We start from the raw sequence: 16,024 nt of genomic DNA, 5'->3' as shown, positions 1-16,024 counted from the left end.
AGTGAGAGAGCAGGGGGGAGAGCAGTTGCCAGGCCTGTTTCTTGTGAGAGGTGATCTGACAGACCCCAGAGGCTGCAGGCAGAACCCTTCTGAGCTGTACGGCGACTGTGCCCGTACCAGTGATGGCCCCCGAGTGGTAACCCTACCCCCGGCAGTAAACCGCTGCCGTCTCCTCAGTGGGCCCTTTCCTGAGCCTGGGCTGCCTGCTCCTCCCGGGGCAGTTTAATGCAGGAAATCCCCCCGCCTCATTCCCCACGGCCCTTGACTGCAGTTCGCCACGCAGGACCCCCAGCGGGCACGAGGGGCAGAGGAATCCGCCCTGCGGCCAGCCCCGCAGTGGGGGCTCGCAGCGAGGGCCCTTCTCCTGCCCCGTCCCACGCCCCCTGCCGGCAGCGGCCGGCCGGGCGCGGGGCGCGCACGCTCAGCTGTAGCTTTAAGGCGCTGTCCCCGCCTTCTCCCCCCCGCGCCGGGGGCCCGCGCCCTCCCCCTCCCCCAGGCGGGCGGGAGGAGCGCGGGCTGCACACGCTGCGGCTGCACCGGCCGGCAGGCAGCCCCCCGCCGCGGCCACAGCCTGAGCCCGGCCCGTGGGCAGCAGCCACCTCCCCGCCATGTCTGTGGCGACCGGGGGCAGCGAGCCGGGGGCCGCCGGGGGAGGCGGCGGGAGCCGGGTTTTCTTCCAGAGCCCCCGCGGCGGCGGCGGCGGCAGCTCCTCCCGGGAGGACTCGGTCCCGCTCCCGGTCCCCGCCCCGGCGGCGGCGCAGGTTCAGCAGCAGCAGCAGCAGCGGCGGCAGCAGCAGGGCAAAGTGACGGTGAAGTACGACCGCAAGGAGCTGCGGAAGAGGCTGGTGCTGGAGGAGTGGATCGTGGAGCAGCTGGGGCAGCTGTACGGCTGCGAGGTACCGCACCTGCCTGCGCGCCGCGGGGCCAGCCCGCGCCGCCGCTGCCACAGCCCCGCCCCCCGCGGGAGCCGTGCCCGGGGGGGGGACAGGAGCCGGGGGCTCTTCCCTCTGCTTCCCCCCACCCCGCTGCGCCTGGCTGCGTTTTGTCTGTGCCCCCCCCCCCCGCCGCCGCTATCTGCATACGGGTGGGGAGGGGGCTGCTGAAACTTTTTCCTGCAGCGCCTGCCTGTGGTTTGCTCCGTGGGAAGCGCTGGGTTTTAAACCCACCTCTAACTGACATTGCCAGCGCCCGCGCCCCCTCCCCTCTCCTTTCTGAGGTCCGCAAAGCGGGAGGGAGGGCGCTGGGTTCGGGCCTCTCGTTTGTCCCCTCTCAAGGATATCCTCCTGCGGGGATCGCCCCTGCAGACGTGCCGGGGGCTTGTGCGGTGTCGGGTGTGGGAGTTAAGAGCCCGTGTGTAGCGGTGCCCGGGTGGAGTGCGAAGAGGCTCAAGTCTGGTTTGCGCTGACCCTCAGCAGCCCTGGTGTGTGGGAAGGTGATTCTCCCCCCCCCTCCCCCGGCCCCTTTCCCTGTCATCTGCCAGACAGGGCTGAGGGGAAAACAAGCATTCTCTTCACACACTATTGATGACCCTCCACATGGCATGCGGTAAGCTGGCCTTGAGCTTCCTGCCTGTAATCCTGTCGCGGGCTGCATAAAGCGGATAGAAGTACAAATTGACTTAATATCAGAGGGGTAGCCGAGTTAGTCTGTATCTGCAAAAACAACAAGAAGTCCTGGGGCACCTTATAGACTAACAGATATTTTGGAGCATAAGCTTCTGTGGGCAAAGACCCACTTCATCAGATGAAGAAGGGTCAGTTGACTTAAGTGGTTTAACAAGGATGTGACTGAATGGGCTGACTTCTGTTTCTTAGTCTGTCTCCTGTCTAACGTGTCTGTGTGCAGTGTTGCTGTGGGCATGTTGGTGCTAGGAGGGTATTGAAGAGACAAGGCGGGTAATAGCTTTTGTTGGACCCACTTCTGTTGGTGAGGGAGATCGGCTTTAGAGCTTTCCCAGAGCCCTTGTGGAAGAAAAGCTTGTCTTGGTTGGGTAAAGGTTGGGTCAGTAACAGCTTTTACATCACACATCATATCTTTTTCTTAGGCATGGATGGAGTACAGTCATCCTTTGACATAAGGTTATATAGAGCAGCAAGTTTGTTTATGGCTTGTGCGGTATGTTGCTGAATGACGGTAACTGATGCTTAGCTGCACATTTAAACATGTTGTTGTTTAAAAAAAAATATTAGGCTGGTCTCCAATCCCCTTCTTCCTTTAACTAAGTAATTGTCTAAAAGAAACCTAGCAGAGCCACAAGAAATGCTGGTGTGAGAGAAGCTGACTGGAGTGACTTCGTGGCAGTGTTCTTTAAGGGGATATTTTCTGTTTCGGCTGCAGGATAAGTGCATTAAGTCCCATTGTGTGAGCCTATTAAATGAGACTTTGGCCTGTGGTAGACCCCTGACTTACATGGACCTTGCGTTCTTGAGTAACCCCACATAAGTCAAATTTTTGGGTAACTCTGGGAGTGAGAGAACTGCACCAGTCAATTTCCCTGCTCCTGGCAGTGGCAGCCAACCAAGAGTCAGGCTGTTGCCTCCACAGGATCTGGGAAACCACACTTGTCAGGGCAGCAGTCTGACACTCACTGTCCCTGACAGGAGCGGGGAGGCTGCCACTGCTGACAGGAGTCAGCTGTGCACTGGTCATTTTTCCCGCTCCTCTGAGTGGTGGGTAGCTGGTGCCAGGCTTCTGGGCTACTGCACTGGAGTTTCCTGAGTGGTGTGCAGCCCAGAGCCATGTGCTAGCTCCTCTCCACTCAGAGTTCACAGAATCATAGGGCTGTAAGGGAAGACACCTCAGGAAGCCATCCAGTCCAGCCCCCTGCTTTAAGAGTTGCACTAACCTGAGATACACACAACTCAACTGCTTGTATTCTGGGGTTCTACTGTATTCTGTTTTGTATTTGGCAGCCTTTTAGTAAAAGGAATAGCAATAGTTGGTATTGACTGCTGCCTGAAGCGTTGCTCATTTTACTGGAGACTGATTAATGGTAGCTTGGGAACAAAAGGGAAGCATTCCGGAGGCTCATCATGTTAGCGAATAACTTATTATACACATTCTTCAGAATAACTGGAGGAAAAAAGTCTTTGATTCTTACTGCATTAAACAAAGACTATATGTTTATTAAATTACATTCTTTACTTTGCATGTTTCCCTACTTTCCTATATTCCCAGAAGTGAAATGAATGTATTAAACTGGTGAATGAATCTTTGAGCTCCATAGAGGCTGTGCTAATATGATAAAATATAGCGTACACTGGAGGACACAATAGGCTTGTCAGCAATTCTGAAGATTTCATTTATGTGCTGATGTTATGCTCGCTTCTAGACAATTTTAAAAATACGTCCTTGCTCTAGAGGAGAGCTTGCTACTAAATAAAACTGGTAACTATTTCAGTATTTCTCTTCCGGTGTGTGATTATACAGTCAGTAATATGAAAGAGTTCAGCATCCTCATCTCAAGGCATTACTTCTAAGTGGTTATCAAAGAAAGCTTGTAGCACAGGAAAGCTGTGTCTATACGTGCACGCTACTTCGAAGTAGCGGCACTAACTTCGAAATAGCGCCCGTCGCGGCTACACGCATCAGGCGCTATTTCGAAGTTAACTTCGACGTTAGGCGGCGAGATGTCGAAGTCGCTAACCTCATGAGGGGATCGGAATAGCGCCCTACTTCGACGTTCAACGTCGAAGTAGGGACCGTGTAGACGAGCCGCGTCCCGCAACGTCGAAATTGCCGGGTCCTCCATGGTGGCCATCAGCTGAGGGGTTGAGAGACTCTCTCTCTCCAGCCCCTGCGGGGCTCTATGGTCACCGTGGGCAGCAGCCCTTAGCCCAGGGCTTCTGGCTGCTGCTGCTGCAGCTGGGGATCCATGCTGCAGGCACAGGGTCTGCAACCAGTTGTTGGCTCTGTGTATCTTGTGTTGTTTAGTGCAACTGTGTCTGGGAGGGGCCCTTTAAGGGAGCGGCTTGCTGTTGAGTCCGCCCTGTGATCCTGTCTGCAGCTGTGCCTGGCACCCTTATTTCGATGTGTGCTACTTTGGCGTGTAGACGTACCCTCGCAGCGCCTATTTCGATGTGGTGCCATGCAACGTCGAAGTTGAACATGGACGTTGCCAGCCCTGGAGGACGTGTAGACGTTATTCATCGAAATAGCCTATTTCAATGTTGCTACATCGAAATAAGCTATTTCGATGTTGGCTTCACGTGTAGACATAGCCGAAAACTGCTAATAGGTCCTGAGTGGATAAATGTTGGGAGAATTTCTGCTGAAGACTGCGCAGGACAGCATATACTTCTGAGGTGAAATCTTGGTTCTTCTGAAGCCAATATGAATTATGCTATCTACTTCAGTAGAGCCAGGATTTCAACCCAGGGTATCGGGTATGCCTGTCAACAGAGAAGGAAAAGCTTGTTGATGTGTCCTGAAGTGCTGATGTCTAATTTAGATATGAAGTTTAAATAATCAGGACTTGGGCATCTCCCACTCATGCATCTTCAGAATCAACATTTTTTTTAAATATTTTAAAACTAGTTTCTTATCATAATTGTCTCAGATTGCTCTCCTCATTAAGAAATGTGTGTAACAAGTTCAAAGGTCTTAACTAATCTGACACATGGACTTGCATCATCAACTGAGGGAAGGGTACAGGTGGGAATTTAGTAAACAAAAAACAAACAAACCATTGCTACATTAACTCTGCAAAAGGCTGACCCACTTTTTCCCCCAAGGCCTAAATGCTGGAAGAAAAGCATTTACCTTTAGCCTGAGAGGAGCATGGGAGGTCTGATAGAAAACTTTAACATGTAAATGGAAAGATAAGTTTAAAGATAAAAGTATAACTACTTTACTTGAAGTTTCTTGTTCTTTAGCAAACTCTCATGGCTGGCTCATAATTACCAAGGTTCTTCCCTCTCTTCTCCCCCCCCCCTGCCCCCAAAAAAAAAGTGTTAAATTTTGAGTGGAACTTTGATTTATTTATGTCACTGTCTTGGTTTTTTTCCAGCATTTGCTAGACATGTTACCTTATGGTACTGTGTAGTGGCAGGGTATGTCAAGGGGTGATGTGGGAGAGTATGAGGGGGCACCCCCCCACACACAACCCCAAACATCATGGGTGGGAAGGGAAAGTGGCCAGACAGCAGCCTGTGGGACCACTCTCCCTGGGCTTCTGCAGGGACTGGCTGGGGTGAAGGGGCCTGGTGCCTGCAGCAGGGGTCCCTGCCCCTCACCGACAGTGGTTGGAAAAACAGAACAATGAAGCCTCAACTCACTGCTTGGGGGATGGGTGGGACCACCCTTGCACTCATCAGTGGGAAGTGGCTGGGGGAGCAGAGTGAGCTGGGGCCACATTGCTCTGCTTTCCCCACTGCTGCTGGTGCTGAACCTCTAGCTTTGCTGTATCAGCTGGCAGTAGAGGCTGATGGAGGGAGAAGCAGGGCCAGAGAGAGGCTGGGGGGCGGGGCTAGTGGTCCCCAATGTCACCGTTCACCAGTCATCCTGAATATGCTTACCCCATAGACATCCAGGGGTGGCCTGTGCCAGCTGACTCAGCCTTGAAGCCCAACTCCCATTAGCCTATATTGTTGTTGTTTAGACTTCTGGGATTTAGGACCCTCCTACCTCCAACCTGAGCCTGGAAGTGTCCATGTAACAAACATCCCCACAAGCCTGAGTTGTCTGGGGCATGCTGCAGGAGTGTCGTTGCTGAATAGACATTGCCATCAATTCTGAAGGTGAGTCGAAGCTCTGAATAATTGCAAGGCTGTAAAAATTCAAATTAATACTAATATCTATACAGTAAGGTCTCAGAGTATGTGACCACACTCTTATGCGGCTGACCCCCAATTCATACTTTATACAGTAAACCCTCCAGATACGCCCAGGTGCAGGGTGGGGAGTTGATCCGCCTGTCAAAGGAAACGGAGCTGGCACCAGCTCTTCTCCTGAGTGCTGGGGGCACCAGGGGTGCTCTAGCCACCACTGCATGCCCCGGCTCCAGCCACTGCAAACCCGGCTCAACTCCATGCCCCCTGTCCCCTCCTGCAGCCCTATCCCACCCCAGGCTTAACCTCCTGTGCCTCCCTCCCACACCCCAACCCACTGCCCAAGCCCCTGACTTACACGAATGGTGGGGTCTGCTAGCGCTGCGTGGAGCACAACCCTCGTGTATCTTGGGGGGATTACTGTACTCTAGGGCAGGGTTGAGCAAAGTGGCAGGTTGGACCCCCTTGGGGACAAGAAATTTCATAAGGGGAGTGCAGCACGATCAGCTGCTGGGTCTCAGACTTATCCATCTCATTAAAAATGTTGAAATATTACCGTTTTTATGTGTTTACTCACTTTTATATGCAAATGGATCAAAGTTTTTTATAGTCTACATACTTGTTTCATACATGCTGAAAGGTGGCTTTTTAAATGTATGAACATAAGCAGTGACTTTTATAGTTTAAGAAAAAAAAAACTAAGGAACACTTAGCTGGCTCCCCATTCACATCATCATCAACAACCATGGGGTCAGTGCCCACTGGTGTCTGATACCCCCTCAGTATTTCCTTCCGTATTTCCCTGTCCAGTGTGAAGTGGCTTAGTTTCTGTAGACTAACTCCCTACCAATCTACAACATCATCTACCTATTCTCTGTGTGCTCTGCCTCTCCTATGTGAGCCGTCCATTATGCCGAATACCAGGTCCTGATTTTTTTTTTTTTTTTTTCATTCATCGTTCATTCAGCAAATATGCCCAAATAGCTGTAAAGTGTTGTATAACCTTCTGCAGAAGGTTTTCTTTCGGCTGTATCTTCTGCATCCATCCTAATCTCAGGATCTTTCTAGAACGACTCCTCGCAAACACCAATATCCTTCTCTTTGAATCTTTCATTTTCACCCCCTGTTCACACCCCACAGCCAATGGCACTGAACATATCCAAACTGACAGAAATTTTGGTTTACGTCAGATAGGTTGAGGGGCCTTGCTAATTGCTGGGACAAAAAGTGGGGGCCCAATGTAAAAAGTTTGTTCGTCCTGGTTTAGGGGCATGTGTGATGAGTAGCATAAGATTCTTTGCTTAAATTTATCTTTGGTTGAAACCTAATCCCTTGAAGAAACTGTCATTAACTGTGAGCGAAAGCTGGTTGGGAGGAATTGGTCAGCTTAGCTTCTATGAAAGATATAGCGCAGTTTGGTAATATGGTGATGGTCAGGTTCTGAAAGAATTTGAATTCTCCAAAATGTCACACTAGTTGTAGAATGGATAATTCCAGAATAGTAAATCCATGGTAATGTTTCCTGTTTAATCTGGTGAGGGACTTCTGCATTTGCAGTTTTCACTGATAGTGAAAATAGGTCATAACCATCCATTCTTGGGGGGGAGGGGAAGCTGATGTAGGAGGATTAGGAGTACTTCACAGCTCAGTGAAGAGAATGTGCCAAAAAAACGAAACAAACAAAAAAAACCTTGGATTCTAATATTATGACTGGATAAACTTGCTGTCGACCCACAGATCTCCATTTAAATAGCTTCTTTCTAATCAGTTACAGTAAGACTCATTGGTAAGTAAGTACTTACAAATCCAGAAGTGTCCCTTTTATCATTTGAAAGCTAAAATGTGATCTTGTGTCTGTCTCCCTTTCAGTGCTTGAGAGAACACAGGGGTGCAGGAGAAATTGAGAAGGAGATATTTAAAAATGGTTTGACTTGAAAACTTCTTAGCGTTTTATTGTCCAGTTTAAGTTCAGGTTTCAGGATTTTTTTTTAAGATCATCTCTAAAACATCATCAATTTTTCTTTATTTTTTATGAAGACATTTGTCGTGGTTAAAACCTAGAAAACTTGCCTTGCCTGTAGGACAACTAAACTTATGTTTTAAAAAAAAACCCCAAAAAACAACAACAACAAAAAAACAAAAACATTTTAGAGGCATATTCCAGAGGAGGGACAAAGTGCTTTGGGAAGGGTCAATCTGTTTTGACAGCAAACCTTATAAGAACAAAGATTTTGAAGTAAGATTGAGGTTGAAGCATTTTGGGTAAAGGCAATCTGACATAAGATCCAGTGGAAGCCAAGGCGGTCTGGCCTATAGTTGTGCCAGGTTCTCAGGTTGACTGGCTTTAAAAGTGCAAACATTAAAACAACTTCAGTTCTTAATATAAAAATGCCTGTACTGAGTTAGACCAAAGATCTATGTATCCCAGTATCCTGTCTTCTGACAGTGGACAATGTCAGGTATACCAGAGGAACAAACAGAACGGGTAATCATCAAATAATCCTTCTCATGACACCCATTACCAGCTTCTGACAAACCGCTTTGGTTGTCATGAACTGGGGCACATAAGTGAACTATTCAAGACTGGGGTTCTTATTGGTTTTAATGAGCCTCCCTAAGCCCGCCTGCACCCTCCCCCCAAAGAAAACCCTTTCTGAACAGCTCTGTCTTTAGTAAACAATGGGACAACACACAAAATGAAAAATCCTATGCTTTGCATGAGTAGGAGTTCTGAAGTAGAAGTGCTTTGATCAATGTAGTTATAATAAACATATACATGTCAAAGATACTAATTTTATTTCAGAAAGCAACTTTCATGTTATCACACGGATCTGTTCAAAAGGACAAATCATAACAGCTAAAATAAAACTGCACAGACCTGTTAGGAAATCATAATGGCAAACAACTTCTTGGGGCCTTCAGCCATTTGGTGTACAGTTTTTGCAGGTATCTCTTGAGTCAAGTATATGCTGAATAAGGTCTCTGCTAAAAACTAAAACCTGGTCCTAATCATTGACTAATAGGTGGTCCATAATCATAGCAAACTATAGCTGAGATCAGCAGGGCCAAGGGACATGCAGGCCCCAGGGCAGTGTATGGGGGGGGGCAGCCCTGTGCCCCTGGAAGAGGTGGGGCCAGGGACAGTCAGCCATTAGCACTGCTCGAACTACTGGAAACCATCTCCTCCCACCTCCAGCTGTAAGAGTCCTGGAGGAGCAAACTGCACTTGATTGCAGTAGCAGCAACATCAGCTGGTAGTCTGGGCTCCTTTGAATCACCAGGCTAGCTGCCCCCTTCGTCCCCCCCACGCTCCCTTATCAGTAGGTCTGTCTGAGGTATATTTAAGAAGGCGTATATGTGTACAGGGAATGAAGTTTCTTGAAGTTAGATTGGGTCACTTGAAGGTGATGTGCCTTGGACAGGCTCTTGTGAGGCAGGAGGTTGTAGATGCTTATCTCTGACTAGTCCTTGTGTATTGTGTGTCGCACAATACAAATCTGCTTGAATAGGGAGCCACCAGCTAATCAAGGTCATGTTTGTGACAACTTGTCAATTACTCTGCAGGAAGGTGTCCAGTTTACAAAAAAGATCGTAAGGCTGCATGGGTACTATGGGAGAGATGGCCTGTTACCTCAGACAGGGAGAGTGTGGGGCTCTGTCTCCCCCAGGATCAAACCTAATCAGCTACAGGGACCCCATGCCTACAGTGACCCTTCCCTGGCACAAGTGGCCAAGCTCCAGAACCAGGAAACTGGGAGGAAAGTGACACCATAAGCTTGTGCAGAACTTACTTTGGGATTAGAGTGATGCTCTGGCAGTGCTACATCCCTGGCCAAAAGACAGGAAACTGGTGTCCCACCCTGGCTCACGTCCTCGCCTCCCAAGGGAGGAGGGCATCTCTTAATCTGAGTGTCTGTTCCAATGTTCCAAAACTACATGAACTGGTAAAGTGAAAATGCAGTGCCTAGGTCACGTGAGCCTTTAGTAGGCTAAGTTTAGTGGCCCTCAGTGGACTCATACTGTGTAAATTCATCTTGTCCATGTCTCCAATCTGTGCAGTGTGCTTTTTTAGTTTTTTGAAAAAGCTTTAAATCTTTTTTGAAAGAGTATCTATCTTGCTATGCAAACCTGGCAGCTTTAAAACCCCAATCTTGTCCATCACCTATGAATTTGGCTTATAAATTCTGCCTTCAAACCACCTGCAAATAAGGAATCAGAACTCATGTAACTGATACCATTTAAGTTCCATCAGTATGAATTTCCATATGCATAGTCTGCCTCATACTTGCATCCAGCTTTAGAGTTTTACATGTAGTCTTGGGGGCAATTTCAGAGATGATCAGGTCAGTTTTATAGGTAACTTTCTGTGCTTCAGTACATTCTTCCAACAGGTTTATTGGTAAAAGGCCTAGTGGTGGCTGCCTGCTTGTGTGGTGAATGCATATTGAGGGAATAGTAGCACATAAAACCTACAGCGAACAGTGAGGAAGAATCCAGTTTGTATGATGGATTTTTGGTAGGCCTATAGTATGTATCTTCATCTCGCCCTTCTGAAGGCCCTTGTGTAACCCCTGCCTCCATCTGCTGCGGTCGTCTGCTAGTTCTTCCCAGTTGTCCAGCTCGATGTCTACCTCTCTGAGGTCTCTCTTGCAGACATCTTTGTAGCGCAACTGGGGGCGTCCGGAAGGCCTTTTGTCAGAGGCTAGCTCACCATACAGGATGTCTTTTAGAATCCTTCCATCGTTCATCCTGTGGACGTGGCCAAGCCAGCAGAGTCGATGCTGCCTGAGGAGGGTGTGCATGGTTGGGATTCGAGATGAAGATCAGACAGCTAGCAGAGGAGAAGCGAACGCACAGAAAGCACAATAAGGACTTGCCAGACACCCACTACATCTGCAAGAGATGCAGCAAGGACTGTCACTCTCGTGTGGGTCTTCATAGTCACAACAGACGCTGTAAATGAAGTCCTCAATTGAAACTTTAAAGGGCGCGATCCATAGTCTATGCAGACTGAAGGATGCCTACTATAGTATGTATGCGTTGTATAGCATTTGTATACTAGAAAGCAAAAGGGGTTTTCATGTTATAAATGAACTTACTCTTTGAGCCTTCTGGAGAGTTGAGGATGTTACCTAACCAGTATAAGATTCAGGACAAGTTCGCTGTCGAAACATGCTTTGATTTTTATATGGAATTTGGATCATAGTGGTAACAGCACAGAATATGTGCTCGTGTGCATGTCTATAGTTGGTGGCTGGACTGTGAGAGGAAATGGTCTCTGTATAGTGAGATTGCCTTGCAAACGTTGACTTAAACAAGGTGTTGAAGATATCTGAAGTCAGCTCTTCATTTTCTAGCTGGCTCTTCCCCCTCTCATTTTTACCCTGTGGACTGTAAATCAAACGTGTGTGTGTTCAGGAGAAGCTGTTCTGCAGACTCCCTTTTCATTCACTTGTATATGCTTCATTTAAATTGATCAGCTATAGTGTGTCGAACCACACAGAACTTACTTTATGCCTGTCTTGAGTTTTAAGACCTTTACTTTTTGCGGCGGAGGGGGAAGGAAACAGGGTTGCCAAGGTTCAACAGGTAGAAAGGTCTAGTTAGTAAGTTTTAAGTAGTCCATCTGACCTTGCCTAGCATGCATTTGACCACAAATGGAAGTTGTATTATTCAGATTATCATTTGAGAGTTACATTATAATTTTTTAAAATAGACATGATTTCAGGGGCCCAAGAGCGAGTACGATACGATGCAGATGACTTGCTCTTATTGTGGGAAACTGGAAGAAAGGGTGGTTTGGTCATAGCCTGCTAGGATAGGACAAAGCCTGCTAAACAGCCAGTCTTAATAATTGGTGTCTCTGTTACTGCACTGCTGTGTCTAGTCAGGAAGGGTACCTGGACAGGAAGTAATCCAGCCTGGAGGAAAGTCCCACTAGCACAGAATGCAGCAGTACTTCTTTTCGGCACTATAAAGTTAGTTACTTTAAATCCCTTAAATCTGTGCTCGTACAATATAGCCAAAGTGAAGATCCTAGTTTTCATCTTTGAAGAGCTTAATGGCTTGGTCCTGAAATCATCTAAAACACCAGCATAAAGAAATTAGACTTCATGTGTCCAGTTTGGCTTCCTGGGGACTGTAGCAGTGCCTTGTCAGTAGAGATGTAGATGAGGTCCATGCAGAGTTGCGGAGCAGAGTCATTATTGGTCAAAGACATTCTTCAAACCTTATCACTTTGCATGCAAAGTGATATGTGCCCTTGTCTCCTTTCATAGTAAACACAAACACAGTGGACATAAATTATGGGAACTTCCTATAAAACCTCTTCCAGCACTTTCTTTTAGAGATAATGAAAGGGAGAGAACCACATGTGGCAGAGGCTAATTGAATTGCTTAATGGGTTTCTCAGACTGTGGAGACTAGGATAGTATTGCAACTGGAGCAGAATAAGGGTTTGGCCTTAGCCATACTAATAATTACAATCCCTTCCAAGGACAGTACTGAAACAGAGCAAGCTAAAGCTACCTCAAACTGTTTGTTTAACTTGCACCTGTGAACTCTGCCCAAGAGACTGCAGCAGACTGGTAGCTAGGAAGGACATCTTGCTTTGGGGGAGAAGCTGTACCTCTGGACACCCTCACAGGAGGTGCTAGTGATGACCACTTGATTGATACTGTAGTGGCTAACATATAATGAAATGTGTGCACTGGGTTGTAGGCTGTTTGGAGACAGGTGACTTCTTCCCCCTCTAGTTTGAGCTAGTTAAAATATCAACAAAAGGCAAAAATTTCAGCATGCTTTTTGTGGGGAAAATTTTGCATTTTGATCAACATGAGACGCTGCCTCCCAGACAGAGGTTAGTAATTTACCGTCCCCACTGAATAGGGCCAATGTTAAAGATGAGTCCTATGAATCTGATTGTATTGCTAAATATTTCTTTAAATGTCACCATTCACTAGATTTCCAGCATCTAATTCAGTAACAATATTACCCATTATCCTTCTAATATTTTAACAGGTACACTAGAGAAGTGTTTGTGCTACAACGCTGAACATTGCAAGCTGCATTATTTTCTGTGTACAGTAATCCCTCAAGATGTGCACACTCAAAATGCACATATCTTACATTTATGCGAGAGGAGTTGTGGTGGGGTGGGGTTGGTCAGTGCTGTGGGGGGTGGGTAGGGAGCCTGCAGAGCCAGCTGCAGGGTTGCCCACTTGGGGGGGTGAGGGGGTGGGGAGACCGACATCCCCAAGGCTGGGAAGTGGCTGGGCTGCTAGCCCAGACCCCCGCGACTGTCCCAGGTGAGGCTGCTGCTTGGATCCCCCTCTCCTCTGCTTGTGGGGCCCAGGAAATTGACCGGCTCGTGGCTGGTCGGCAGCCTGGTTCCCAGCTCCCCATGCTTGTGGGACTGGGAAGCTGACCAGCCATGAGCTGGTCAGTTTCCCAGCTCTGCAAGCTGCAGGGAGATGGGAACCAGGCTGCCCCTTAATTCCTGGCTCCCTGCCACTCTGGAGTAACTAAAGGGTTTACTGTACATTTACATGCTAGTGAGCCAAAGCTGCTCATACACATCTGATTACTGTAGCTATTACAGGGCATTTGTCTGGGATTGTGAGGGTGCATTTCTATTCACCTCTGGTCTTCCATAATAGTACTGTCTGCCTGCTTCAGCCCCTACCTTCTGTCACCTGCCACTGTGTCTGTGGTATGCAGACCTTAACCATCTGAGGTGGTTTCTATGGTTACCAGCAATCTGCTTGTTCTGCATCCTGCAGGAACAGTAAGTGGAAGTGTTTGAAACATGTAGGTAAAACACTTATTTATTGGTAGTCCCAGCCTTGTTAAAGTCACATGTGATTTTTGGTGACATTTGCAAATTAGTGATACAGATGTGCTGGGCCAAAGTAGTATAGGGATCTCTTCCTCTTGTTTTGGAGTAAGGTTTGAAATATTCTTTATTTTTCCTGCAATGTTTCTAAAGAGAATTGGACCCCTTTTGTATAAAATGTTGCTAGAGTATAAAAACTTAGTGCGTTGGTGTGTACCTCATTTTGAAGATATTCCTTTAATTTCCGTGGAGCCCCATTCTCATCTGGGTTATTTGCGTCTATAGTTGATCTTGAATAGAATGGAGGTGAGTGAGATGCATTACAAATGATTTGGGGGGTGAGGGAGAATAAATTCTTTACTCAGAGATGAGTAAGTGGCTAGGTTCTCTGAATTTTTTTTCCTCAAGGAATTTAGTACAGTAATTCTGTGCTTGAATTATCACAGCTGTATTTAACTTTTTTTTTTGAAACCTCTCTCAGACAAAAACTTAACTCAACACTAGTAATTAGGTCATCTGAGAGAGGGATGAGCATACTTTTGATGTCAGGCCTCGCTTTTCGCCCCTGTAATTAGCAGGCCCCCTCAACCTGTCTAATGTAATCCAAACTGACAGATATTTTGGTAATCTTCTTGAAAAATAGACAGTTCTTTTGACACATAAGAAAATAAGTAAGTAAAATGTTAAATCTTTATTAATCGGTATATAAATGTGAATACACATAGCTAAAACCAGTAACATTTCTATATTTTTAATGGGATGGATGAGCCTGAGACCTGGCAGCCAATTGTCCTGCCCCCCCCACCCCAAAAAAAAAAAAAGAAAAAGAAATTGTCACACCACAAGGGGGTCTGTCCCCACTTTGCTTGCCCCTGATCTAAGATAAACTCTTTTTGAAAAATCTATCAGGAATGGCCTACATTTCACAGTATACTGCCCCCACTTACTGCTGAACACATCTATGCTAGTGAACTGAATGCTGTGATCAGGGCTCTTTACAAAGGTTAAATACTCAGGTTAACGGCATTCTTAAGACAGAGAAACAAATACTGAGTTACCATGAAGCTAAAGGCATGTACCATGCGTGATCTAAAGTTGCCCTAAGTAACATGCATACTCTCTTTAGAAAGTGTATGTTCCTTTTTAGATCATGGCTTCCCAGACTGGGGGGTGTGCTCGCCTGGGCGGGCGTGAAGGAATTCCTGGGGGGGTGCAAGGCCACCCAGCCCCCCACCCCATGGTTTCCTGCACCTGAAGAAAGAGCTGGCCTTTGCTTCAGGCTCTCAGCCCCTGCCATTTTACATGGGTGGCCTGGTACAGCTGCTATAAAAAGCAGGCAGTCAGCGAAGACCCACATGGAGCTAGCTGTTTCCTGTAAGGGTGAGAGAGTGTGGGCTGTGTGGAAGAGGAGGATGGGATTAGATGGGGGGCTGGGGGTGCCTGGCTCAGGTGACAGGGATGGGGTAAAAGCGGGTGGCTGGTGGTGCCTGGCTTTGTGGGAGGGGAGGGGCTTGAGCGGCTTGTGGGACTCACAGGGCTTCGGTGGCTGGCTCTGGCATTGCGGGGCTCAGGTGGCTCAGCCTGTTGGCTGGCCCCAGCGATATGGGGCTTGGGCAGCTGGTGGGCAGGCAGCTGGCCGCAGCAGTATGGGGCTCAGGTGGCTGGTCCCAGCAGTGCAGGGCTTGGGCTGGCAAGTGGATGGCTGTCCCTAGCAGCGTGTGGTTCGGGCGGCTCAGGCTGGTGGGTGAGCAGCTGGCCCTGGCAGTGTGGGGCTTTGGTGGGCAGCTCGGGCAGCTGGCCCACAGCTGGGGTGGGCGGCTCGTGGGTGCCTGGCTGGCCCCAGCAGTACAGGGCTCAGGTGGCTGGCAGGCAGGTGACTGGCCCCAACAGCATGTGGCTTCAGCAACTGGCCCCGGCAGCAATGGGCTCAGGCGGCTCGGGCTGGCGGGAGGGCAGATGGCCCTGGCAGCATGGAGCTTGGGTGGGCGGCTTGGGCAGCTGGAGCGGGCGACTGGCCATGGCAGTGCGGGGCGCAGGTGGCTGGCTGTGGCTCTGGCAGTGCACGTCTTGGGCAGGCAGCTCGTGCGGGCAGCTCTGGCCACTGGCACAAGGCTTAGGCAGCTAGCCAGCTGGGGATGCACCAGGCACCTGCATAGGGCCAAGAAAAAACTATTTGTGCTTATTTTTAATTTTGAATAACATTTTTATATCAATTTTTTGTGTTTACTTATAAGTTATGAATTTAATTTTTTGCTAAACGGGGTTGGATGATGGTAAAGAAGAGGTGGGGGGTGTGAGAGTTTCTCAAAAATCAAAAGGGGCATGATGCTGAAAAGTTTGGGAACCACTGCTCTAGATGGAAAAGTGCTGATCTCGCGCACCTACCATTCTGGGTCTCAGAAATTTGCAGGAATGGTTTCTC

At 48.2% G+C, this 16,024-nt stretch overlaps 1 protein-coding gene across 1 annotated transcript in view; it reads left to right on the top strand.

The window, feature by feature from the left end:
• Positions 1–479: 479 nt before the first annotated feature.
• Positions 480–16,024, top strand: part of PPP1R14C (protein phosphatase 1 regulatory inhibitor subunit 14C) — a 65,772-nt gene continuing 50,227 nt past the window's right edge. Inside the window, exon 1 of the mRNA XM_074988708.1 lies at positions 480–896. Within this exon, the coding sequence (XP_074844809.1) occupies positions 609–896 (288 nt within the window). The 5' untranslated portion in view covers positions 480–608. The remainder of the gene's footprint in view (positions 897–16,024) is intronic.

The sequence above is a fragment of the Carettochelys insculpta genome, chromosome 3, assembly GCF_033958435.1.
Source record: "Carettochelys insculpta isolate YL-2023 chromosome 3, ASM3395843v1, whole genome shotgun sequence".
NCBI lineage: Eukaryota > Metazoa > Chordata > Testudines > Carettochelyidae > Carettochelys > Carettochelys insculpta.
Note: the sequence above shows the minus strand (reverse complement) of the source record. Positions and strands in the feature narration are given on the sequence as shown.